General features: G+C 44.8%; 1 protein-coding gene across 11 annotated transcripts in view; it reads right to left on the minus strand.

The window, feature by feature from the left end:
* The window catches only part of NOC2L (NOC2 like nucleolar associated transcriptional repressor), a 120,551-nt gene that overhangs the window by 34,538 nt on the left and 58,192 nt on the right, over positions 1-27,821 (minus strand). For 5 of the 11 annotated variants that reach the window (XR_014514462.1, XM_083453871.1, XM_083453868.1 and 2 more), the window contains 8 exons: positions 18,805-18,915; positions 18,390-18,510; positions 15,797-15,887; positions 12,932-13,010; positions 11,984-12,094; positions 11,136-11,249; positions 9,280-9,468; positions 3,909-4,048 (listed from right to left, as the gene is read on the minus strand). Coding sequence is in view for 5 of the 11 variants with exons in the window: in XM_083453871.1 (XP_083309997.1) it covers positions 3,909-4,048; positions 9,280-9,468; positions 11,136-11,249; positions 11,984-12,094; positions 12,932-13,010; positions 15,797-15,887; positions 18,390-18,510; positions 18,805-18,915 (956 nt within the window). In the remaining 6 variants the exon portion in view is untranslated. Of the gene's footprint in view, positions 1-3,908; positions 4,049-9,279; positions 9,469-11,135; positions 11,250-11,983; positions 12,095-12,931; positions 13,011-15,796; positions 15,888-18,389; positions 18,511-18,804; positions 18,916-22,357; positions 22,420-22,461; positions 24,595-27,252; positions 27,818-27,821 lie in introns of those variants that run through there. The other 6 variants (XR_014514463.1, XR_014514464.1, XR_014514466.1 and 3 more) reach the window with 4 other exon arrangements.

Genomic DNA, 27,821 nt, shown 5'->3' on the forward strand with positions numbered 1-27,821 from the left:
TTACTCTCAACCAAGAAAATTACCAAGAGGAGCAGTAGCTGCAGTTATATTTGTGGGGCAAAAGCTTATTAAAACATTCTGGAATTCTGTGAAGACAGTAGGGGTGTACAGTTGTGTATCTGAGGACACAAAACAGTTGAACTGCACACTCGTGCAGTAAGTCACACGCAATGTTCAACCAGTGTCTTGTCTGTGTACATTTGAGAACAAGTGCTGCATAGTGTTTAGGGTGCTGGAGTAGGACTAGGGAAATCTGGGTTCCAATCCCCACTCAGCCACAAAGATCAGGTGGTGCCTTTGGGCCAGTCGCTGCCTCTCAGCCTAAATCTACCTCACAGGGTCGTTGTGGGGGACGGGAGGTGTATGCCACCTTGAGCTCTTTGCAGAAAATATTAACAGTGACAGCACCTGAGCTCGGCAAGTGTGACCGCTTCCACACAAACGCCTGTATATGTGGCGACAGCTTGTACCTGTGTTCAGGGTAATGTGTGAACAAGCCTAGCATCATGTCTGAATGTGGCTGTGGTGCGGTTGGTGCCGACGACAAATGAACCACGTTCAAACCGCCTGCCCAGTGGGCAACTTTGGGCAAAGTATTTGCAGCAAGAGGCACCTCAGAAATAATTACATTTAAAATAAAATAAAATATGGCATTACAACAGAACATTTGAAGAGAAAAGTAGAAGAAGGGTGGTTCTGGGTATATGTGATTAACTTTGAGAGACAACCCCCCCCCCGGCCGCCCTTATATTCTTCTCAGTCCTAACTCCACACACACACACACACACACACACACACACACACACACACACAAATGTTCTTGGCAAAGCATTGTTTTTTTTAACACAGCGACAGCCAAAATCCATTCTGGCAGCCGCACACAGCACTCTTGAACCCCCAGGCCCACATTCCTGCCCCACAACTCTTCCCTCAAATCTCTGTCAAACCGCAGGAAACGAAGGCCGACGAGCCCCCCCCCCCATGAGCCAGAGGGTGGGGGGCCTTCGGAGGCAGCGGGCGAAAGGAGTCAATTCCAGCTTCTGTCGGCAACCCCTGTGCTGCCTAGTTATCTTGTTTAAGCACATTTAAAATTCTGCCCTGGTTCCTGCCTGAAGCAAGAGAGCTCCCGCGGACGGCATTAGCTTCCACTCTCGTTTCTTCCGCGGCTCTGTTTCTCGAGGGCGAAGCGCCACCTTCTGGGCAAAAAAGTAACCAGCACGGTGCGCTTCTCAACCACCCGATGTTTAAAATTAAAATTTTAGCATTTTGCAGGAGCTATATCTGAAAACCATTCGATTTCTTAGTGCCATTTTGAGGCTCGGCAGACGGCTGCAGGTTCAGCCCTTTGTACTTTCCAGGTAGGGCTGGGAGAGAACCCTGCTTGAATCTCTGGAGAGCTGCTGCCTTCATTGTAAACAATACCAAGATAGATAGACCAATGTATATTGAGATGGGCTCAATATAAGGCAGCTTCCTCCGTTCATATGTCTTAAGAGAAAAGCTTAATGAGTCAAAGCACTGGTCCACCCAACTCAGTACTGTCTACACTGACTGGCAGTGGCTCTCCCCAGGGATTCAGACAGGGTTCTCTCTCAAGTCTACCTGGAGATGCCAGAGACTGAAGCTGGGGGTCTTCTGCATGCAAGACAAATGCTCTAACTGACTGAGGTACAGCCCTTTTAAACATTCGTAAGAGACCAGTTTGAATTTTTAAAAAGTTTGTACAAATGCAAACAATCGATCTGCACAGGTTACTCTAGATGCAGAATATGGATGGAACAAGGACCTCTTCATGCTCCATCCATATTCTGCATCTAGAATAAACAGCATACCTGATTTCTAACGTTTGTGCGAACTTTTAAAAATTCAAGCTGGTCTCTCTAGATACAAACACCCTCCATTTTCAAAGCTTTTAGGGCCTGTTTAAAAAACAACAACTTTTGCACACCATCCCAAGAGCCGTCCTCTTATGTGACAGTCACCAGCAAAATTCCGCTCCTCTCCTCCCAGGGACCTGCTGAGCTCACCTTTCCGGGAGGCCTCAGAGGCAGCTGATTTATCTGCTTAGACAGGTGGAAAACTGCCTCAGCTCGTCCGCAGGACAATTAAAAGCCCCGCTTAAGTGACGGAAAGACATCTCGGGGGGTGAGGGAAAGAGAGAGATTGAAGGGGGGAGAGAGGCGAGCTCTGGAAATCGTTTAAACCTGTTTATCTTCATCAACACTCAGAGGAGCCTGGAAGCGCAAGCAATGTAGGTTTTTTTTAAAAAAACCAACCGTGCAATCTGGACACGGCATTAACAGGATTTCTGGAGATTGCTGGAGTTTTAGAAAATTTACTGCACACCCATTAGCCTCCAAGTGTGGTCCCAAAGCACGGAATCAGGTGGTGTGGGCCTGAGTGTGCTACGTGTGTGTTTCAAATAACAAAAACATTCAGGGTTCTTCATACAGGTATAGGTTTGCAGAAATATGTCAAGAGCATCAACAAATCTCAAGCGGCTCCTTTTCAGGGGCCATCACTCATTCTGGATACTTTGTGCTTGTGCTGGTTTATGACGTTATAACCCAGGGAGAGCTGCCAACATGGTGCCCATGGGCAACAGTGTGCCCGCTGGTATGTCCTATAATGCCCACAAAAAGCCTCAGTAAATTAACTCTCAAAATTTCAGCAACGGCTCAGCCTCTCCAACACTGAACATGCCCCCTTAAACATGCCCACATTTCACCGGGTGCCAGGATTGGACGCCTGCCCTCTTTTTCGTTGCAGGTGCAAAGCGCTTCCTTTTTACCCTGTCTGCAATATGGGCTGAAAACCATATGATACCACTTTAAACACTCATCACTTCTCCCAAAGCATTCGGGGAACAATGATCTGTTAAAGGAGCCAAGAGTTGTCAGGAGGCTCCTATTACCTCTCACAGAACAAGAATTCCAGGGAAAAGGGATTGTTAAACCACTCTGGAAATTGTATCCCTGGGAGGCGAATAGGGGGGGTCTTCCTAACGACTCTGGGCACCCTTAACAAACTACACTTCTCAGGATTTTTTCGAGGAAACCGTGACTCTTGAAAGTGGCATGATACTGCTTTAAATGCATAGTGCAGATGTGGCCTCAGTGAGTGGCTGATGGAGATTTTTCCCCCTCCCATAGGGCAGCTGTGCGGGATTGGGATTGCCCACCCTACTTTTGTTGGTTCCTCTCTCCCCCCCACCCCCTTCTTTCAACGTGGTGGCCATTTTGCAACACGCCACCCACCTCCCGGCAGACATTTTGAGACTGGCACCTACGTCACTTTCTCAAAACTCCAAATGAAGCCCAGAAGACAGACCAATTTCCATGAACAGGTAAACCAGGAGATGTCATTGCCTTGGGAGTTGGGAGAGGAGGGAGCCCAGCTGAGACAGAGACTAGAGTGCCAGCGGCAGATGAGTTGACCAGTTCCTGGTTCTCAGCTAACTGACCCAGATAGAGGAGCCTGGGTCCGAGGGCCCATTGAAGCAGATGCCATGACCACCACAGGTGCTGTTCCTGAATCCAAGGGACTGGGGTCCCATCGCCATTCCTCCACCCGCTTTTCCTAAATTAATATATTTTGAGAGTGGACTTGTATGTTTTGAGAGCCATACAGCATAGCACTAAGAGCGTCAGACTAGGACCTGGGAGACCAGGATTTAATTTCCCCATTAGACCAGAAAGCTCACTGGGTGCGACTCACAGCCTGACCTACCTCACAAGGTTCCTGTGAGAATAAAGTGGAAACAGGGGACAGGATAGAACAGAAGACATAAGAGAGAACTTTCTTCGCCAGCTTGAGCTCCTCAGATGAAAGGTGGGATATGAACACATAGGTTTCAAAAGGCAAACAAGCGAAAGGCAAGCCTGACACAGAGGAAACAAAAGACTTACTTAATGCAGCCTATGATGACTTGGGTCAACGGGTAGATCAAAGGCTCCATGATGTCGTTCGGATGGATGGTGCTCAGGACGCGACACCAGAAGTACAGGCAATGGACATACTGCCAGTTGTAAACAGACTGGTAGTTTTCCTGAAGGGTGAGGAAAGAGGTAAATAGAGAGATCTTCTAACAGAGGGCACCGAAGAAACATAATTTATACAATTTTTTTTTTGGGGGGGGGAGAGGATCTTATTCATATTATTTATTTATTTACCATTTAACTGCATTTACAAATCACATTCCTATAAAAACATATTGAATTCGTTGGATGATAGAAATACATATAAAATAGATATAGAGGCAACTCCCGATTGACACGCACCCAACTGCACGGCACCGAACCTGGAAACGACTATAACGTCACTAAAACAGCAGAACGCGGGAGGGGCAGAATGCTTTTTGCAGGCCCCAATGTAACAATTTCAAATGCAATGCAAATATGAATTGCATATCCTGCTTACTGACCATCAGGCTCTCAAAGCTGTTTACAAAGTTAAAAAAGCACAATTGTCACTTCTTATCATCTCCTCGTCTTGCTCCCAATACATTATTCAGTGTTTCCCAAACTTGGGTCTCCAGCTGTTCTTAGACTACAACTTGGGGTATCCCTGACCACTGGTCCTGCTAGCTAGGGATGATGGGAGTTGTAGTCCAACATCAGCTGAAGTTTGAGAAACACTGCCTTATGTCAGTGATTTGATGGGAGCTGGGAGTCCAACGACATCTGGAGGAGCAGTTTCCACTTCCCCATTGTAACCAGTCTTAATGAGAGCCAGAGCAGGCACTCATGCAGAGACACAGCATGGAACCTCCTTCCTGCATGGTGCTCCTAGCTCCTAGATAGGGAACCTGTGGCCCTCCAGATGTCACTGAATTATAACATAATCCCTGTCTACTGGACAGCCTCACATCTGCCTTAGGCCTGACTATGGAGCCTGGCACCCATTGCCATTTTTGTGACTGATTAAAGAAGCACCACTAGAAGAAAAAAATTAAAAATCCTAGGCATTTTTAAACTCTGCCTGAACCATCTCACTTTTTCTGCCACTTGGGGGTGCTGGTTCCTCCACCGATAACTTTTTCTTTTTTTAAATTGACCAGATTGGAGAGGAATCCCCTAAACATATTTTAAAGTAGCCTATGCCTCTCGCATTGCCACACTTCCCAGAGTGATTTAACAGTCAATCCCTCTTCCCAGGGAACTAAGGGAATTGTAGTTCTGTGAGGGGTAACAGAAGTCTCTTCAGAACTCTCAGCATCGTTAAACTACAGGCCCCAAAATTCTTTGGGGAAGCCAACAACAATCTTTATTACGGTCCAAAGACCCAACAAATCATTACAAAGCAATACACAATTCATACAGCCTACCTCCAGGTTAAACAAGCATTTTGTTCAGAATATAGGGATCATTGGTTCTTGCAACCACCGATAAAAACTTTGCCACTGCTAATGTTCTAGCATTCGTCTGGTCTTCCAATAGGAACCTGACATAGTGAGCCTCTGATTTTCCCGGGAAAGGTACCAGCAAGGGTAGTATCAGTTCAGCCCTGGCTTGCTCATATTTTGCACAATGGAACAAAATATGTTTTATGGAATCGATGTCTTGAACACATGAGCAAAGTCTGTCCTGGTAGGGAACTCCTCTCAACCTGCCATCCAGCACTGCAGAAGGAGGCTCTTTAAAGTGGTATAATACCACTTTAAAGATATGGGGTTGATGTAGGCAAGATGTGACTGCAGGTGTGCGCAAGAGCTGGGGGGCGGGGGGTAGGTTTTGAATTCCCATTGCTTGCCACCTCCTTTGCTTGGTTATTCAATTGTTAGACGTCTAAAACTGGAATTGCAATGCAGGGATCACAGCGAAAGAATCCCTGACAGACAGACACCGAACTTCCGCTTAGAACCTCCATTGAAAGGGAGACCACCGCTTTTCAAGGCAGGCCACCCAACTGCCAAAAAGCTCCTCTGTCAGAAAGTTGATATTTTACATTCACATTCCTTTAGACTCGAAGCACACCCAAAAAATTTGTTATGTTTCTGGCATTCATAGAAAACTTTTTCTTTCTTCCCACACCTTCCCAAATTGGTCTATTTATTATCTCTCAGCAGTTTTTAATTCCTATTGGGTTTTCATGCTTTAATACTGTTTTAAGATCTGTGTTATTATATTCGATTTCTGCTTGTTTATCATTCAGCTGTGCTGTATTTTATTTGCTTCTTTTATTGTCAAGCAAAACACCACCTTGAGCTCCTTTGAGGAAAGGCGGGATACAAATGTAGTAAACATATAGGTAAATAAATATTGCATTGCACTGTTAAAATCCATTTTAACAATGTTTTCGTGATTTTGATTGTCTTGTTTTCTTACTTTAGCTGTAAATTGCTTTGTGGTTTTTGGTTTTTTAAGAGGGATATATTGAATAAACCTAAGTATAAAAACATAATGTGGTTGTCACCGTAAGATCATAATATTGCAGGAAAGGCTATGATGACTCAAAATGTGCTGCACAAGTGCAAAACAAAAAACAAAAAAAACCCCCGTTACTTTTGCATGGGGAAAAAGGCCATAGCTCATATTCAGAGCATCCATTTTGCATGCAAAAATCCCAGGTTCCCTCTTGAATGTCATCTCTAAGTACGGCTGGGAGAGACTTCTGCCTGAGACCCTAGAGAGCCTCAGTCAGTCAGAGTAGACCAGTGTTACTCAAAGTTGGGTCTCCAGCTGTTGTTGGACTACAACTCCCATCATCCCTAGCTAGCAGGGCCAGTGGTTAGGGATGATGGAAGTTGTAGTCCCAAAACAGCTGGAGACCCAACTTTGAGAAACACTGGCGTAGCCCATACTGAGAGCTAGAGGAACCAGTGATCTAACTCAGCTGAAGACAGCTCCCTATGTCTTAAGGCAGGCATCCCCAAACTCAGCCCTCCAGATGTTTTGGGACTACAACTCCCATCATCCCTAGCTAACAGGACCAGTGGTCAGGGATGATGGGAATTCTAGTCTGAAAACATCTGGAGGGCCAAGTTTGGGGGTGCCTGCCTTAAGGCATAGGGATGCAGCTTAGTGGCAGAGCAACTGCTTCTTATGCAGAAGGTCCCAGGTTCAATCCTTAGCATCTCCAGGTACAGCTGGGAGAGACTACTCCCTGAAATCCTGAAACCCTGTTGCCAATTATGGAACCATAGAGTTGAAAGGGATCCCAAGGGTCATCTAGTCCAACCCCCTGCAATGCAGGAATCTCAATACTGAGCTGGAAGGACCAGTGGCCTGACTCAGGATAAAGGCAGCTTCCTATGCTTCTGACTTTCCCCATCATTTACCTATTTGCCACTTGCATTGTAAAATGGATGCATTATCAAGATGGGCAGAAATAATAACTCGGGACCGATAGAAATTTAATCTGCGCCTCCCTCGCTCTGAACTGCCTCTCCCACCGTGGAACTAACTGGATTTGGGTCCTGTCTGGCTCACGGCTGAGGGTCTGAGAAGCCAAACAGATCCAATTAAGGTCCTAGACTTTGGTTATCTCTCCTCAGCTTATCTGCCATGTCTGAGCATCTTTTGGGAAGGGGGGGAGAGAGAAGGCTTAACATGGTAACCAACCCCTGCAAGCACCAGGGGTGTAAATCAACCCACTAATCTGTGTCGGTATTGTTTACTTTAAAACACCAATAAAGAGGGGATTAGCAATTTGCCTTGCATTAAGTCCACGTCAGACTGGATGAGACCCCAATCTGGGGATGGAAAGGGATAGGGAGGGTGGAATTACCTGCTCTCTCCCACCCTATCTTACTTTTGCTCTGGTGGCTGAGTGGCAGGGGGAGAACAAGAGACACACAGCTCTAATGGGGCCTAGGAGGACCCAGGCTGCAACAGATACAAAAATGGGGGCAAATGACAGGTTGTCCAAAAGAAGATGGGTTTGTTTGGGGGGGGGGAGGACAAAGTGGGGAGACTCTATAATCTTCTTTGCTACTTGGTGGGGCTTTCGGTTAATGCGATGAAATGCAGATTTCATGTATCAACAGAAGACACGCCAGAGCAGAAGACAGCTGATAAAGCCAGGCTGTTGTTGTGAGGGATATCTCTTTTTATTCCACACACCCCCTCAATAAAGATCAAGAGACGGATAAACAAAAAATATCAGCACCTCTCTAAGGCGGTGTAACACACTGTAACTTTAAAGCACACTTGAGGAACATCCTTTTTTCTGAAAGAAATATGGGCACTGTAGTTTGTTAAGGGGAATTGCAACTCTGCAATTCCTGCTAGGTGAAACTACACTGCCCAGAATTCTCTGAGGGTAAGAAAGTGCTTTAAAGGTATGGTGTGTAGATAAGTTATACTCCAGGTGTATCTTGAGCAATGGAACTAAATGGGGAGATTCAGGACCTAGACAGGAAACAGGAAGTGCTGGGACAGGAAGTTGTGGAAAGCGACCCTCTCATGCTCTCTCTGCAGCTTGACCAGAGTGGACTGATGTGTGAGTCCACACAGAACTGAACAAAGATATCTCACCTAGTGCTAAGAGACAGGAGGAAAAACATCTCCCTATTTACTTACCATATCACCTCTTACTTGTGTTTTCTCAAAAGTATAAAGCCCCAAATGCTGCAACCTTTCCTCACAGAAAGTGGCTCCATCCCTTTGGCACCCTGGCATGCCTTGAATTATGGTCAGGGGTGCCATGGGCAACACTGGCCTCTGTCTCTCTTTCCCTCCCTCCTCTGATGCCCTCTCACGTCTCTGCCTCCCAAAGGCTTGCACAGATGTTTCTTGCAGCAGCCTTGGCTACAAGTTCCTTGGGCAAATGTTGCCTCTGGGGCTGGCCAGGGGGTGCTGGTTGCCAGGAGCTGAGGCGGCCTCGGAGTAAGCAAGCTAGCAATCAAGGGAGCCCAGCCAGCCCTTGCTGTTGGGAATGGACAGGCAAGTGCCAGGCCCCTGAGGGGCAGCGTGAGGAGGCACCTCTCTTTGGGGCAAGGGGGGCAGCTCAGAGACCAGGGACGGCATCAGCAGCTGCCCAGAGGACTCCCAAGGAGAGGGAAGAGAAGAGGAGGCTGAGGGAACACTCAACAAGGGAGGAGTGAGAGGCTGCCAGCTCTGCAGGCAAGGGGTGACATAACTGGGCTCCTGAGAAGCTGGTCAAGGAAGCCGTGGACTCAGAAAGGTTTAAAACCTCTCCCCTGGATCATTCTGGTTGCCCTTTCCTGAACCTTTTCAAAACTCTACGATACCCTTTTTGAGCTGAGGCGACCAGAACGGTGCACAGTATTCCAAATGCGGTCACACCAGAGATTTGGAAAGCAGCATTGTAACTTGCCTTCTTCTTCATGGCCATGGCACTGCGCAAATGGATGGCCAGCTGGCGGATGTAGATGAAGGCATGCTGGTAGGAGACGGAGGTGTCGAGGGAGTACATCTCCGTCAGAGTCCGTTGCATGAAGTTGATCATGGGGAGGACATTGGGGGAGGTGAACCTGGAGTTCTTCACGTAGGAAATATACATTTGCTATAAAGAAAAAGGAGGAGTTTGTGGGGGGTTGGGGATCGGAGGAAACCAGAACAAAGTTTATTTAATTTTAACAAAAAGTATATAGGCCACTTGACTGTAATATGAAACCTCTGAGCATCTGGCAAGAATACATTAAAGCCATTCAATAAAAGGCCGTTAAAAACAAGCATTAAAAACCATTCAAAAGATAATTCAAATCAACAGTAGTCCCTAAAAATGCATGTGCCTTAAACTTAAATGTAGAAAAAGGATTTCAAATCCAATACGGTTGCCGAATGAGATAAAAAAAAAAAGATTCCCTACTTAGAAGCCTTCTTGGAAAAGAATAATTTTCTTTTCTTTCTTTTTTACACTGCTGTGCTTCGATAGGTACCCCGGAAGGCAGACTTGCCATGGTTTTAAAAAGCATCAGCAAAGTATATGGAGGCCCATATCTGACTGTGCCCACTGTTTGAGGCAGCCATCAGATCTAAAGGAGGGGCAGGTGGGAGCTTTTATCCTGCTCTACTTTATAGGCTTCTGACCATCGAAAAACATTCATTCATTCATATATATCCTGTTCTAGCAGGGCTTGGTGCTAGCCAGGTAAGTGAAGGCAATAAACAGATTAAGAAGGGCAAGTCTGAGCAGGCAAAGTGGAAGTCCAGGGCAGTGTAGGGAAGAGGAATCAAGGCATTTCAGGACCAAGGACAGCTCCCAGTGGGCCCTGGTGACTGAGCTATGGAAAGACATTGTTTCAGCCAAGGCCCTGAATGTATGGTGGCAAGGCCTCAACAGTCGTACCTACATAGCCGTTCTGGAGCCCTGGCCTCTAGCCGAAAAGGACGCAGGGTAAAGTGCCACGTCTGTGCACACGCGCAGAGCACTTTGCGCTTCTGCGCATGCACGAAGCGCGATTTAGCGCTTCTGCGCATGCGTGAGTGGCAAACCCGGAAGTAAACCATTCCGGAACTTCTGCATTTGCCATCGCCAGAATGGACGCTAGACAAGGTGGACGTTCATGGAGGTATTACTGTTCTACTGCTGGACCAACCTCCTTGTGAACTCTGAGGCTGGCTTAAAGATCTGATTCTGCAGGCACTGACTTCTACGCTACGAAATGGACAGGAATGTTATTGGGGGAGCACTCATAGGAGTCTGAGGAAGGCAGGAGTGCTCTATCCTCAGGCCTGGGGCATGAAGAGGTGTGGAGCATGGGCATAGCCAGGATTAGGGTGGTGGTGGGGAGAGACTTTATGTAGGGAGAGCAGAACCAAGTTACCTGTGACGCAATCGGTCAGTTAGTTAAGTATTATTTATTTACTTGATTTGGCGGGGGGGGGGGTAGTTGCACCTCCCTGGCTACGCCCATGGTGTGCAGCAGCGTGTATTTCCTCCTCATCCATGTCTTCTTTAGGGCGATAAGAGGGGCCAGCTTCTGGGGCCATGACACCTGTGGCCCTCCAAGTATCACTGGACTACAACTCCCATCATTCCTGAGTACTAACCATGCTGTTTAGGGCTGGTGGGGATCCATGATCATCATCAGGGCTGCAGGTTCCCCCGTCATGATCCTGAGCCTTTTGACTCACAGTAGACAATAGGGGACCAATGCTTTCCCACCCACCGCCCCCATCAATAGTATGGCATGCATACGCTGGTGTGGCTTTTCTCCACCACCTTACCTTGAGAACTGGGTTCAAGTAGACATCTTTTTTATGCCGGCAGATTTTGTTGAGCACCAGGAAAGCCAGCACCCTGACGGTTTCCTCGCCTGTGCTCCAGAGACGGGTAGCTTGCTGGAAAGAAAGAAAAGAAGAATCAAGAAAATGCACACACAGACCAGCAGACAGGTTCCCAGTCCGCTAGCTTCCATCCAATCTCGAAACACAGGCCATCTCTGTTATCCATACAACCTGTCCTGGAAGCTTAGGGTGAAGAGAGAGCAAAAAAACAATGAATATTAATATAAATAGGGCTGCCACATTTAGTCAATCAGTTGTAGGTGTGTATCAACTGATAATATTCTGATAACTGGGGGCACATTTTTAATCTAATTATTGACTCATTATGTTTATTTTCTTACAAAGCAATAGTTGGCAAGAAGCTTCCGAAGAACACTACCATCTCCTCGCTCACACAGGAGTAAGCGCCTCTTCTAATGCTACTTTCAGAGGGTATTTCTTCCTCTTCTAAAGAACTTAAGATCAAAGCTGCCAATGTGGTGCCCTCCAGGAGTTTCTGGACTACAACTCCCATCATCCCTGACCACTGGCCAGAATGGCTGGAGTTGTTAGTTCAACAATATCCAAAGGCTGCCTCTGAGTTAAGAAATTCTGCCTGGGTTTACTTTATTCCTCCTCCCTCCCAATCACCTTTCCTTTTTTGCCGTGTCTTTTTAGATTAGAAGGGACTGTCTTACCACTTATCACTGACATTTGTAAGCCGCTATGGGAGTATTTTTTCTGCTTTTTTGGCTGAAGAGCGGCATTAAAACTAGATAAATAAATAAAGCACCAGCTGCCGAACTCACCTTGAGCAGCATCCGAGTTTGTTTTGGAAAAGTCAAGAAATAAGGCACAATGGAGCTGACATGCTGGAGGACAGCCGCTCCCACAGAGGCTTCTGTCAAACATGAGAGGAGCTGCAGAAATGGGCAGAATGTGCGGGAAGCATTAAAACCTGGGTGAGGCTCACAAGCTGCAATCTCACCAAATTGTACGTCTCTCTCTCTTAAGCTGGTCAGAGGCACACAAGTGCCCATCCTTCCACAATGTTCAACCGAGGGACCAAGCCAAACATTGGATTCCACTAACTGCAATTGAGGACCTCCACCCACCCACCCCAAACCAAGGTTTGAGCTTCCAAGAGTAAAGCAGCCAAACCACAATTGCAGGCCTGATTTGCTTTCCCCTGGAGGCCACAACTATAGTTTATCTGTTCCAGAGCTCACTCCATCCTCTGCCCATTGGTCACAACAGACACAACTGCCCTGGGACAGAGCTCAGAGCCTGCTACCTGATGTAACTTGTGGAAGGGCATCACTCAGTGGTGGAGTATCTGCTTTGCACACAAGAGACCCCAGGTTCAATCCCCAACATCTGCAGGTGCGGCTGGGAGAGGCTCCCTCTCTGCAACCCTGCAGAGCTGCTGCCAGCCAAGAGTCAACAAAGCATGATTGTGCAATGGGCTCAGTGTAAAGCAACTTCCTACATCACTATATCTTAAGGGCAGGGCCATATCGCAGCGGTACATCATCTGCCTTGAATGCAGAAGGTCCTAGGTTCAATCCCTGACATCTCCAGCTAGGGCTGGGAATGTCCCCTGTCGGCCACCCTGGAGAGAGCTGCTATCAATCAGTGCAAACAATACTAAGCTAGATGGCATCAGTGGTCTGACTCCATATAAGGCACTGTCACAGGGCTGAGGAGTGACGGATGCAGTTTTTTGAACAAGTCCATCAACTCCCCCCACCTTTTACCTGGATGGTACAGCCAAGGTGAGTTTTGATGTCTAAGCGAAGCTTTCCCCAAAGCGGACTGGAAGAGGGAAGGACCATCCTAAAGAACAAAAGAAATATATTGTGTGTTATTTAGGCATAGCAGCGCAAGATGAAAATTGGAGGCAGCCTTCCCGTGTGTTTATATGCGGAGGTGAGTCCATCATGGACTTGGGACACAGAGGGTGTTACTCAACTCAGAACAGACCTATTGAAATTAACAGACCTCACTTAGTGGTGCTCATTCTACTTGAGTAAAACTTAATTGACCACCTCACAGAATTCGGTGCAGAAATCAGTATCCTGAGAACCACAACCTTCCATCCACCCCTCCCAGAGTTTCATTTTAAAACAAGCTTCTAGCCCTCGTTGCTAGAAAGGTTGACTTCAAAGTGTCTGGACAATGGCCACTGAAATTTAGCATAAAATGTGCTAAATCTGCAAAGTTTAGCTGAAATCTTGAGAATTTGGCTTTTCTTGGCAGGAACCCTAAAAAAAAAAAAAAATAGCAGCACAGACTATGCACACAACCGTGTAGATAAAATATGCCATCTATAGCATGCTGTCGTGGCGAACTTTGGTTGTTACCTCGATTTCACTAGAGCCCTTGGAGACAGGGAGATGCCACACCTATTTTATAGTAAGGAAGCAGAGAGGGCGTGAATAACTTGCTTAGCACCATCCAGCAAATCCATGGCTGACCTGACAATTGAACTCAGGTCCTTTTAAGTCCTAGCAGAATTTAACTGGTTAGCCCAGGTTGCATCCAAATAATTTCTACTCAGAGCAGACCCATTGGAATAATTAAATCATGCTCAACACTCTCAATTGGTCTACTCTGAGTAGAACCAACTTTGGAACTCCCTGCCTATTGACCATAGGAAGGCACCTTCACTGTACTCTTTCTGGCACCTGCTAAAAACATTTTTATTTAGGCACAACCATCCAGACATGTAGAATGTTGGCAGGCATTTTAATTATGTTTTTATGTTTTAAATAGTTGTTTTCGCCAATTATTCCATTGTTTCATTCTTTCTGTAAACAGCTTTTGAGGTTCAATTGCTTCTTACAATTAAGCAGTATATGAATTCTATGACATAAAATTTTAAAACGCTCTTGAGTGGGAGGCCTCTTTTCATCTAACCTGGTCTGACCTTGTTTAGTTCAGGACAGCTGCCAAGTATACCCAGAAGCCAAGTTCATGTGCAGAAAAGCATGCATGCAACACTAATCCCACACACCCAACCCGAAAAACCCAGCCAGATCGGATGGCAGCGCCAAAGAATGCAGGAGAATCAATGCCGCAGCAAGCAATAAAGGATTAATTGTACCCTCCACTAACCCAGCTGTTTGCATTCATTCCCTGTTGGAGCTAGAAAATCCAACCCCGACTCCCAGACAAACCTTCAGCCACCTCTCTCACTCTGAGTGCACCATGATCCTTGAGCTCTGATGACATGAGGGTTTCTGGGGATAGCCAGAACATTTGAGAAGAGAAGTAACAGATTGCAAGGGGACGGAAAGGTGCCTGGAACAGGGCACCCAGCCACTGGCAGATGGTACAGCACCTCACGTGCCCCCAGCGCTCTGACAGCAACATAGGCTTAGACAGAGCCAGACCATTTTTGGGCTACAACTCCTATCAGCATCAGCCAAAGCATACTGGCTGGAGCCAAGGACTGTTGTAGTCCAAGACAATCGGAGGGCACCAGGTTGGGCAAGGCTGCCATAAACTAACTTCAAGAGCATCAAGTGATACCAAGGACAATCCTAGTTGTGATCCAAAAATTACCATTTGAGCAGAGTGCTGGAGAAGATGCATTTGACAGCAGCAGCAGGCCAAAGAAATCACCAAAACATAAAGTTTGTTGCCAATTATGTGGATAGCTATCCAAGTCCCTTTCTGGATGTCCCACAATCATATTATAAAGCAGTTGTGTTCTATGCCATGACAAGAATCTGGGAAGTCAGACATCCAAAGATCTGTATCATTCTTAAAAAAAACAACCATGGGGTGGGGGTTAAACAGAGACTTGCTGGATCAGGCCAATGGCCTATCTAGTCCAAAATCCCCAACAAGTGACAAGAAATGAGATTCCGACTAGACATCAGGAAGAACTTTCTGACAGCAAGAGCTGTGCGACAGTGGAACGGTCTCCCCCAGGAGGTTGTGGACTTTCCCTTCCTTGGAGGCTTTTAAGCAGAGGCTGGATGGCCATCTGTCATGGATGCTTCAGCTGAGATTCCTGCATTGCAGGGGGCTGGAATAGATGGGCCTTGGGGTCCCTTCCAATGCTAAAATTCTATGATTTTATTGAGAAGACTACATCCATGCTGGAGGAGACTCTTGAGAGTCCCATGGTCTGCAAAAAGATCAAACCTATCAATTCTGAAGGAAATCAGCCCTGAGTGCTCACTGGAAGGACAGATCCTGAAGCTGAGGCTCCAATACTTTGGCCACCTCATGAGAAGAGAAGACTCTCCCTGGAAAAGATCCTGATGTTGGGAAAGATGGAGGGCACAAGGAGAAGGGGATGACAGAGGATGAGATGGTTGGACAGTGTTCTCAAAGGTACCAGCATGAGTTTGACCAAACTGCAGAAGGCAGTGGAAGACAGGAGTGCCTGGAGTGCTCTGGTCCATGGGGTTACGAAGAGTCGGACATGACTGAACGACTAAACAACAACATCCATGATCTGAAAGCAACAGCAACTCTCCCCAGTTGCAATTCCTAGCAACTGGCGTTCAGAGGCATTCTGCCTCCAACAGTGGAGATGAGACATAGCCATGGTTGTTAGTAGTCACTGACAAGATTTATCCTCCAATTAAAAAAAAACCAAAACTTACTTGGATTTGTTTTTTGCAGCTTTCACCTGAAGCAATTTCTGCAGCAGTTTAAAAAGATCGCGAATGCAGAAGGACACCAGGGTATTGAACACTAAACAGGACAGAAAACAAACCTATGTAACCAGACATAACACTTCCTTTGCAGTAAGGAACAAAGCAGTTCTAGATCACACACAGGGCTGTGTATGTGTGTTTGTGTGCACACGCATGTGTGTTTTATCTCTAAACCTCTGCAATTAGGATTAATTTGACATCAACCCTCCTAGGAATCTCAGTGGGAACTTATTCTGCTTAAAAAGCAACATCCTAGTCCTCAAGGCGATGAGGATAATCTTGACAATACAAATTTTGGTAAAAAGGGGGGAATGGGTGTGGGAAGATGAGAACAGGACTTAAATTGATCAAGGAGCTTTAAAGGGGGGGTTAAAAAAAATGGGGCAGCACTATTAAATAGAGTGAACTGGAAGGTCAGCAGCATATGACACTTAAGAATCACACAAAAGAAATAAAATCCCAATTTGCATGCGAGTCTGAAAACATTTGCATCTTTTATCTCAAGACCTACCTGACTGCCCTGTTATAAAAAAACAAACAAATCATTTTGCAAAATGCCCAGCTGCCTAAATGAATGCATGCACCTACTGGGCCAATTATTAACTGTCATGAATTCAGCACCCTTGAGCACAACTCAGAGGTGTCTGGGTGTCTGTGTGTGTGTGGGTGGGTGGGTGGGTGTGGGTGTGTACACGCAGATACACAAGGAGTATATCAGAATGTGTAGGGCACCCCCTGCAGAACCATTTGGGTAGGTGAAGTAGAACTACAAAGTTTCATCAATAACTGGTGCTCCTTTGGCTCCCCCTGCTGGAATGGCTCCTGTATAGCCAAAGGGGTAGCTCTTAAATACCCTTCTTTATACAATCATACCTCATGTTGTGTTAGGTTCATGTTGCATCTTTTCAGCTTGCAAATGTGGCAAACTTCTGGGTTTCGCTGCGTGTGCGCGCGCAGAAGTACTATCGTGCTGCGCATGCGCGCAGAAGCGGTGCTCTAGTTACGGACTTTTCTGGGTGCGAACAGCACCCCGGAACGGATCGAGTCCGTAACTAGAGGTACCACTGTACAGGATATTATGGTAACTATACAGGCCTCTCTGGCAGTGCTCATCTTTTCGTGGGGTGGACATGCCCTTACTATTTCTATTTTTAATATGTTACTAGATAAGCATTTTGTACTATACGCTGTTTTATATTTTCCAGCCTTTAACATAGGAAGTTGCCTTATATGGCGCCAGGTAATTTGTCCACCCGGCTGAGAACTCTTTGCATTGATTAGCAGCAGCACTCCTGAGTTTCAAAGAGGGATCTTTCCCCAGCTCTGCTTGGGAGATGCCACTGGGAACTGAATCTGAGACCTTCTCCCAAAGCAGGTGCTTTGCCCCTTCGCTACAGCATTTCCCCTGGGGCAGAGGCAACTGACTACAGGCACCTTTACAGAAAGGAAGTGCACTCTCAATGGACACCCTGCCGGCACAAGGGAAAATGGGGGTCCTCCTACTTAATCTCACCTTGGAGGCAAAGCTTGAGAGGCAGCAGTTAAGCCTCCTCTGATACTGGTAGAGTGAACAGTACATAATAAACAAAGGAAGAATGTTCCTGGTGATGCTACTTTGACCTGCACTTGCAGCAGTAGAATCACATGACACAGGATCTTTTCGGACTACACCGTCCAAACTGCAGAAGGAACAACTATGGGTTTTAACGACTTGCATGCATTTTGGTTTGGGAAGGCTTTCCTCAAAGGGTGACCCAGCCCTTTTATATAGTACCAGCTATGCAACTACGGGACGCGGGTGGCGCTGTGGGTTAAACCACTGAGCCTAGGACTTGCCAATCAGAAGGTCAGCGGTTCGAATCCCCACGACGGAGTGAGCTCCCATTGCTTGGTCCCTGCTCCTGCCAACCTAGCAGTTCAAAAGCACCTCAAAGTGCAAGTAGATAAATAGGTACCGCTCTGGCGGGAAGGTAAACGGCGTTTCCGTGCGCTGCTCTGGTTCGCCAGAAGCGGCTTAGTCATGCTGGCCACATGACCTGGAAGTTGTATGCCGGCTCCCTCGGCCAATAAAGTGAGATGAGCGCAGCAACCCCAGCGTCGGTCACGACTGGACCTACAATATAGGAGGATGAATGGGGAGCGGTCATAGCTCAGTGGCAGAGCATCTGATTTGCTTGCAGAAGGTCCCAGGTTTCATCCCTTCATCTCCAGATGGGCCTGGGAGAGACTCCCTGAAACCCTGAAGAGCTGCTGCCAGTGAGAGTAGACAGTACTAAGCTGAATGGTCCAGTGGTCTGACTCTGCGTAAGGTAGCTACCTGTGTTCATGTATTTGAAATCCAGCTCACCCCGTCGCGGGGATTCAAACCGCTGACCTTCTGATCGGCAAGTCCTAGGCTCTGTGGTTTAACTCACAGCACCACCCGCATTGTGAATGGTATAGTCCAGTAAACCAGTGTGTCACACAATTCCGCTGCATGAGTAGGTTCTCTATCACCACTAGGGGCAAGAGGCAAGCATGAGAAGTGCTGGAAGCTCACCTGTGCCATCAGTGACTTTGTACTTGCCGGGTTCCAGCCCCGAGGCATCCCCCTTGGCTGTTACCACGCAGGCTTTGAAAGCCTGGGTGATCTCGTGAAAGAGCTTTGCTGTGAGCTGCTTCTGGAGAAAAGAGGACAGAGCAATGGGAAGATGATTAAGGAGAGACAGACAGACACAGCTTTCTTCGCATTATTAAAAATTAAGATGAGGAATGTGGAAACCAACAGTCCCAGGGTGTAACAGTTCAGCCACCTTTGACACGCTAGATATTAACACCAAAGGGAGTGTGCCACAGGTTTTCTTAGGATACTTGCTATAGGATGGGCACAAGGACAGGTGATCATCACCCCAATTTAATCAGCGCTACCCTTAAAAAACAGAGTGGGAAGGAAATCAAACCGCCTCATCGCTTGCCTCTGCAGCTGCTTTCCAATGCTCCACCATCTTCAAATTTACATTGATGAAGTCCACTTTTTTCCGTTTGCTGGTTTGCTCTTCTTCATCATCTTCATCATCACTGGCTTCCTGCAAAAGATTTTACAATGGTGCCGTGAGGTTATCATACGGACATAATAAGCAGTCGGCAGCAGGTTTTTCAGATACCTGGAAGGCAGATTTGGAAGAGGACTCTCTGCCTGTGTATTCCATCCCTCAAATGCCAGGGGAAACTCAATGGTTACAGCACAGGCTTAGCTAAAAATAAAAAGAGCACATGCTTTGCGTGCAAAAGGTCCCAGAGTTTCAATTGTTGACATGCTTATGTAGGGCTGGAAAAGCCCAGTCTCATCCAAAACCTTGGAGACCTGATGGTAATCTCCACGGTCTTTCCCCCCACTCTTCAAGAGGTTTTGGGCTACAACTCCCCACCCCCACCCCAAAATCATGGTGGGCAGTCAGGGACGGAGAAAATAGGGGTCTTAAAGCCTCTGGAGTTTGATAAAAGTGCCAAGGTGTCACAGCACAGAATGGCTGCCATGGGTAGCCAAAGTGTTATTTAAAAAAGGCAACAGTACACCATAGTAATGAGTACTGTCGGAACAGACGCCCTGATTATATCACATAAACAGTCGTGGCTTCCTCCAGCGAATCCTGGGAAGTGCCACTTGTTTTTGTTTTAATTGATATTTAATTGAAAGGCTTACACTTATACAGAAATGTGATAAAAGAATTTTTTAAAAAATGTGGAAAAGAAAAAACGTGCCCAAAGTACAGTGTAATGCAGGCTTCCTCAACCTCGGCCCTCCAGATGTTTTGAGACTACAATTCCCATCATCCCTGACCACTAGTCCTGCTAGCTAGAGATCATGGGAGTTGTAGGCCCAAAAACATCTGGAGGGCAGAAGTTGAGGAAGCCTGGTGCAAAACATTAAGTAAAATCAGTTTCATTTCTACAGCTTATGATATAGATATAAGTGATATTATTATCCTTACATATGGCTGCTAATAACCTACAGCATTCTGCATAAACCTGTTACAGATATCATTATATTTGTCCAAACAAAGTCTACGTCTATAGGCAATCCATTCATACACTGCAAGTGTTATCATGTTGTCAATCTATTGATTGGAAAGTGTCATTTGTTAAGGGTGCTGAAAGTTGTTAGGAGACCCCCATTCCTCTGACAGTACTACTATCCCCAAGAGTGATTTAACAAGCAATTCTTCTTTCCTGAAATTCTGGGAATTGTAGCTCTGTGAGAGGAATAGGGGTCTCTTAACAACTTTCACCACCCTTCATAAATGTCACTTCCCAAAATTGTTTGGGGTAAGCCATGATTGTTTAAACTGGCATAATAGTGTTTTAAATGTGGGCCTAACAAGTCTATTAATTTCAGTGTGTTTACCCTGAGTAAAACTTAGTTGGCTAGAACCCTCCAGTCTTAATCTCTGGCCCAGTAATACTCTGGAGTAATACAAACAAAAAATAACCATGATACAAATTTAGGGTACCTGGAGAAAAAACATTCCGGAAAACCCACATCATTACTCTTAAGCTTTTTCCTAGAGCTCATGACGGCCGCTAAAATTTTCGCTAGGATACTTAGAACTCCAGAGGGTGACCTCTGTAAGGAATTTTATCCAGGATATATATAGCCATCGTAAACCCTTGTACAATCTAACAGTACTCATGTGCCAACCAATTCAACCACTGAAGCACATTTATGGGCTGAATCTATCAACCAACAGCACTCTATTGTAGATGAGGTAAGATAATTTTGCTTTCAAGAGGTTACGAAGCACAAGCTAGCTACCACAAGACCCACCAGTGATGGCCACCAATGAGGATGGCTTCAGAAAAAAACTATATGGAGTAATTCATGGAGAGAGCTATCAAGGGCTGCTAGACCACAATGGCTATGTTCGGCCTCCGCCGATGGGGAATGTTGTGCCTCTTAATGAAAACCAGCTGCTGGGAATCACAAAAGGGGAGAATGCTGCTGTGCTCAGATCCTGCTTTCAAGCTTTCAAAGAAGTATCAGGTTGCCCACTATGAAAACAGGATGCTGAACTAGCAGGGCAATAGGCCTGATCCAGCCCATTCCAAGAATAGTCTTCCCAGGAGCTCTGGGAGGCCTTGCTCTTGGGTCTACTGAGACATGACAGGTGATGAGAGACAAGGCCTTTTCTGTTAAAAACCCATTTCCCCAAACTGCCTGCCTCAAGAGGTGCAAATGGTGCCATCTGTTTCCTTCATAGCATCAAGGGCATTTTTTACCAAACACCAAGGCTTAATAATAATAATAATAATAATAATAATAGGAATAATACTAATAATAATATTTGGAATAATAATAAAGTTGGAAGCCACTCTGGGCAGCTTCCAACAAATTGAAACACAGCAAGACATCAAACATCAAAATATTCCCTAGCCTTCAGAAGTCTTCTAAAGGCCTTTGGCCTTCTAAAGGCCCCTTTCATAAGAACTTGTATAAAAGTGGCCTCCCAATTTTTTTCACAGGCCCATATAAGTTCACCACAAACAGCTGGGCCTGGTGAGCATTTAAGGTCCCCAACCCTAATCTGTGGGTTGCCATCTGATGGGATTTTTTTCTGATCCTGATCTGATTTCAGGATGTATTTTAATTGACTGCTTGATTTTATGTTAATGTGTTATATATTTGATGTTAGCTACTCTGAGCCCAGTGTTGCCCGGGGTATAAATAATTATAATTATAATAATAACGCATCTCCTCAACATCTGATGGGAGGGCGCCCCACAGGGCAGGCGCCACCACCAAGAAGGCCCTCTGCCTGGTTCCCTGTAACCTCACTTCTCTCCTTGTGCAGGCTGAATGATGGGGGTGGGAAAGCTCCTGATGCTTATCTTATCTTGTTGCTCTGTGGTGCATTGTTTTATTGGTGTAGCTTTATTTTAAGGATTCGGTTATTTTTTAAAAATTGGCTACCACTAAATGTTAAAATGACAACTACATCCTACTCAGAGAACACCCAGTGAAATAAATGGGTATCCAGCTATATTTTATTCAGTGTACACCTACTGAAATTAATGGACACAGCTTCCTCATTTTTATCAATTTGAGTGGGCCTATTCCAAGTAACATTTAGTTGACCAACACCCTATCAATGTTAGAAACTCAGATATATAAGCCAGTTGCCAAAAGCACCTCTAACTTAGGTTACGGTGAACACAATGGAATGTCTATCCCCCTCTCTTTTTATTACAATTACAAAGCAAAAATTGAATTGTATATATTGTCAATGTCAATTGAATTGAATTGTATTGTATATATTGTCAATATATTGTATTGTATATATTGTATATATACAATTCAAAAATTGAATTGTATATATTGTCAATGGCAGGGGGTTGGACTCGATGGCCCTTGTGGTCTCTTCCAACTCTATGATTCTATGATTCTAATATATTTAATGATTCAGTCACACATTTTACCAATTCCAGTCATCTTTTTTCAAAACACGCAAATACACAATTCACACCAGTCACACATTTTCAATATCACATTTTTAATCGCAATTGCTACTGGGACACTGTAAACCTATATGGGGCTCAGTCTTAGCAATAGCGGTCAACCATGTCATTTGAATAACTAATATTTATAAATACCAGTATATGTATATGTGTGCGCGCGCGCGTGCATTATATAAAATATTGTGCTACACTTGTATGTGACACAGCTTTGTATGTCAGTAATATTTTATGTAGTGCTAGTGCTAAATCCATAAACCAATTGTAAGTGGCATCATGATCATTACAGTAGCGTAACACTGTAATGTGCTACGATTACTGCACAATTTATTACGAGTCCTATGACAAGGAAAAAAACTGCAAAGTTTGTTACAAACGGTGAATGAATAAATTGACCTTACATGTTTAATTTTGCTTATACAATAAAAAATATTGGTACCATACTTCAGTTTCGAAAATAGTTTTTCTTTTTAAAAGTCTGGTCTTCCAATATGCTCTATAGCAACATCCTTCCACCACAAATTAATTGCATTTTCAGGATTGAAAACCTCCAGGTTGGGGCCATTCATCTGGATCATTAGTAAGTCGTCAACGGTAGTCACAAGCGGACTATCCCAAATGTCTGTTTTAATCAGATTTAAATAGTTAAAGCCCCTCTCACATTCTGCAGTACTAAGTGGGAGAACCTGTAAAAAGTTCAAAACTTTACATATATTAATATATGAATCAGAAGCTGCTGACTCTGCTTGAAGACGCTGCCAAGCTTCTTCACATGTGATGACTCTCTTATTCCGAGCCCACACTTTAAAATCCTGATATTCCTCCACGATGGCTTCCTTGTCAACTTTTACATTGGTAGGCAATGCTTGCATCAGTTCACTCAATTCTTTTTCTCCATGGTTACTTGTAGACAAGTCCCTTTCACCGACTGGCTCGGGTACGTTGCATGGGTCAAATATTTCCACATTTCGTAGAACTTTGTCGTTTCTGATACTGTCCAACCGTTTGTCTATTCCTTCCACAATTGAACTCAGCAAGACACGTCGATCTTCCTCAAAGCACTCCATTTCACTTGCACTACAAACAATTTTCACACCTCTGTACACTAACACACCGTCTTCCAATTGCACGATACTTTCGAATTTTCGCAGCTGAGGGCCACTTTCTTTCACCATCCTCCGCAGCCTTTCTCTTGCCGAAGCCAAACTGATTTCAACATCGTTAACCGACACACACTTCCTCTGAAACGCCTCAGATAGTCTCGTGAGTGTGTTCGAAACATCGTGTATGAGAAACAAAAACCTTACAAACCGTTCCGACTTCAAACGCTCCAAGTACTCCTTCAGTTCTGACTCTGCACCAGAACCACTCACAATCTGCTCCAAATCTGACACCACTAGTGGGAGATTGTTTGCCAATGCCTTCACAACACGGTTCTTTGACTGCAACCAGCTGGTTCTGCGAATACCTATGTGGCGAAGTGCTTTTTCTCTCAGTACTTCATCAATATCTTTCAGCACCTTCGCTCTTTCAGGACGACTGTAGTAAAATGTGTATATACCAAACACAACATCTTCGGCGACCCTAGAAAATTTTACACACTTGAAGGCATCGCCTATCGCAAGCTCCAGTCGGTGAGGTACACAGTGCACTGCCACTAAACCTGGACAGCTGTCCTGGAACTGTTTTGCTACGCCAGACACAGTCCCCATATTAGCACCGGCCCCATCGAAACTTATCGCCGTTAGCTTGCTTTTCCAGTCAGGTACGTAGTCACGGAGAACTGACTCGATTGTAGATGTCCCACCTGCTGCATTCTCACTAGTACATTCCCTAACAGCTCCGTAACTGCACTTCAGTCCACCTTCAAATATATAATAAAAGTAAATTATGTCAGATGCCACAGCCAACCTATCCGTTGAGCCGTCAGCCAAAATCCCAAAGAACTCTGCTTTACTCAATTTGTCCCTGAGTTCCAGACGTAGGCTTTCAGCAATGTAATGCACAATCTGTCTTGCCGCCTCATCATTCGTGTGTGCCTCGCCTAGTCTTAGACCAATCTTCCTCAGGAGTGCACATATAATTGGGAAGAGCTCAAATGAAAGGTTCTCCTTTGCAACGAAGTATGCAATGTTGAACAGCTTCTCCACCTTCGTGTGCAAATCAGTGTCCATTGTTTTAAATGTCTGTGCCATTGGGCTTGACTTGGCAGATTCATCTGCTTGGTGAGCAGCAGATGCGCCATGTCTTCTTATCTGAAAAAGTTAAGGAAAATGAAATTATTATTATTATTATCAATTGCATTCCGAAAACACTTTGAATTTTAAATTTAAAAAATCTCAAAGTGGTTTACACCACTTTAAAAACATCCAACAAAACAATCCAGGATAAAACATTACTGAACAGCACTTGCTTGCCTTTCTGCAGTCCATCTCTGCTCATGGTACTAGGAGGAATGGTAATTCAATTCCAACAGCAAGTGAGGCTTGATGTGCAGCATTTGGACAACCAGCCTTGGGGCTCCATGGGCTCTGAAACATCAGCCATGGGAGCCTGGTGCAATTACCCTGCTGGTGGTATGACAGCCCCAGTCTCAGCCAGCTCCTCCTCTGCCAACTCTCTGAGCACAAGGAAGACTTTCCAGGTCATTTGTGAGAGAGAGAATGAAGAGTCCTGCCCGCTCCTCATAGACTTTGTAAAAGTTTGTGGCATTATTAATTACAGATAAGAGCATGCTGCAATTTTTAAAACAGGAACAAATGAGAGCATATGGACAAGGAACAATGAACAACCACCCCCAAAAAACCCACCCTACAGCATTCATCACTTTTATTTCATCAGAGGTAGTTAAAGCAGCAGGCTATTTGCCTAAATGCATGGAGTCTCACAAGGATAATATCACATGAAAAACAGAAAGGCAAAAAACAGAGGAGCTGTGCAGATGTAGCACCCACCTCGGGCTATAATTCTTCATAGGTTTCCATCATTTTTGATGCTGTAGTAGAGCAGCAAGTTAAGCCATATGCAAGCTAGCAGGTGTTTGTGCCTATGTCTGGTTTTAGCTGCAAAAGTAACTTGCAGCCTAATAATAACAAGGGGGAAATGGTCATATTAAAATCTGCCACTGTTAATGGCTGGTTTCCTCCGAACCTTCCTGCAGCTGGAAGTTCTGCCATTAAGCACAACTTGAAACCACTGACTGGTTACTAACAAAGCTGCAGCCTTCTCTGTGATTGTACATATGCAATTAGCATGCCCAAAGTGAATACTCATGAATGTAGAAAGCGCTTTTATTTGTAGAACCTTCCTTAACATTGCAAACTGGTTAAGTGTCCAAAACTGGTGTGAAGCTGCTCTTAGTAGGGCACATCCACAATACTATGGCCACAATTGCAAGTTTAGCTCTAGTGCTTTACTGGATAGTATATTAAGAGTTTTGGATTTTTTACTTGCACAAAAGAGAGTAATGTGCCCTAAAGCAAACATTTTAAGCCTAATCTTTATTCATGCCACAATGCATCCATAGCGATTCCACAAGTGCATCACTGTGCTGATGGTAGCTGGTGGTAAGTTGGAAGGTGGAAACATAGGAGAATGACAACTGAATCAGTCCCATAGTTATGCCAAACAAGGATCCCTTCTCAGGAAAATTAAATAAAAAACCTTGTGCATCTTAAGTCAAATTTAAATATACATTTGTTATACAAAAACATGGGGTTGACTTTAAAGTCCAACTTCCCATCAAGGGACCTAGCATCCCCTAAGTTCATTTTTTGGTCAGAGAATGAGCGGAGGGCAGGAACCAAGAGGCAAATGCAAGGCTGATCTTTCTTGTTCTGTTTGCAAGTGCAGGAAGGTGGGAAAGGAAGCCCAGTTCAAAGACACATGGAAATTGCCCAGCCCCTTAGCCTGGGACCACCCAAACAGATCATGCAAAAGTCACACAAATGGGTTCTACATGTAAATCAGACCAAGCTCAGAGATCAAATTTCTCATCCCAAACATCCTTAAAAGTCTGTCAATCATAGATTAGGATACATGTTAATTGCTTTCCTGGAGAATTCTATTTAAATGCTGCTCTCATTTATCCACAGAGTCTATGGACAAAGAACTGTCTCCATTTACATAGCAGATACCCCTTTGTCAGGTCCGTTTTTTATTTTATTTTTTGCAGAGGGCTGGCAAAAGTTAAACCGTTTAAGGTTTGAGGTATTTGCAAGTGAAAAGAACTCAGCCAGTCTATATTGGGAAAGTTCTTATCAAGACCTTCTTGTTACCTATTTGGGAGGGAGTCTCACAGTTCCACTGGAGGCTAAAAATACCCCTGCTTTTGCCCTGTCTAAGTTATATCCACTAAAATAAATTGTCTATTTTTCCAAGGGGATATTTCCTAAATTGTTGAAGGTTGAAGGATTGGTATTTCCGGGGGGGGGGGGGGGGGAGAGGCTGTTAGGTGTTTGCACCTTAAAATTCGTATAACACATTCAAAGAACCACAATTAACAGGAAACTAAAGTACTATCTTAAAGATTTGTAAATATAGTTACAAAGATTTGAAAATATAGTTACAAAGCAGGTAACTATAGAATGCTCATTTAATAACGCAGAACAGCTAACAAAAAAAATCTTAAACATCTCAAAAGGAAACATTGCTAAAGGATATAATATATAATATAAATTGTACATTTAAAACAGCATAATTAACAAGAGAATAAAATACTATCATGAGCATAGAATATATTCTGCTTTTCACAGCATCTGGATCTTAAAGCAGCTTCTGGGCTCCCCATCCCTGAGAATTTAAATCACTTAGTCCTCTGAAGTCAGATGTCACTCACGTCCTTCCATATCACAAAACTGTCACATTTAGCAAATGTAGAAAATTGTATGTACAGAATATAACTGTAAACTCACCATTTCATTATTAAATGTTGCACGGTCTTTCTCAAAACTTGCGTCCTCGGCCTGGGAAAACTCTTTGCAGACACAGCATATCATAACATCAATAAAACATCTCCAGCCATGGATTTTCTCGCTCGCCTCCGAGGTCTTCCTCTTGGGTCCCACTGCCTTCCGAGGCCAGACAGGTGACAAGAGACAAGGCCTTTTCTGTCATGGCCTGTCTCCCATAATTCTCTGCCTCAAGATGTGCAAATGATGACACCGTGTTTTCTTCATAGAATCAAGAGTTCCCCTCCCTCCCCCGCCGGAGACTGAGGCTTCATGCCGCCATTTTATTTTATCTCTGTGTGGTGTATTGTTTTATTGTGGTCTGTTTTTAAGGAATCAATGCTTTCTAAATTGCCATTTTAAAATGTGGTTGTAGCCAACCAAATCCTACTCAGAGAACACCGGCTGAAATACATGGGCCTAGGACAGACAGCCCCATTCATTCCAGTGGGTGCTATTCAGCTAAGTCTTATTCAGCATAGACATACTGTAGCAAGAAGGCTTCAATACTGAAATTAACTGACATAGCTTAC

This window comes from Podarcis tiliguerta (assembly GCF_965153285.1).
Source record: "Podarcis tiliguerta genome assembly, chromosome: 8".
NCBI classification, from domain to species: domain Eukaryota; kingdom Metazoa; phylum Chordata; class Lepidosauria; order Squamata; family Lacertidae; genus Podarcis; species Podarcis tiliguerta.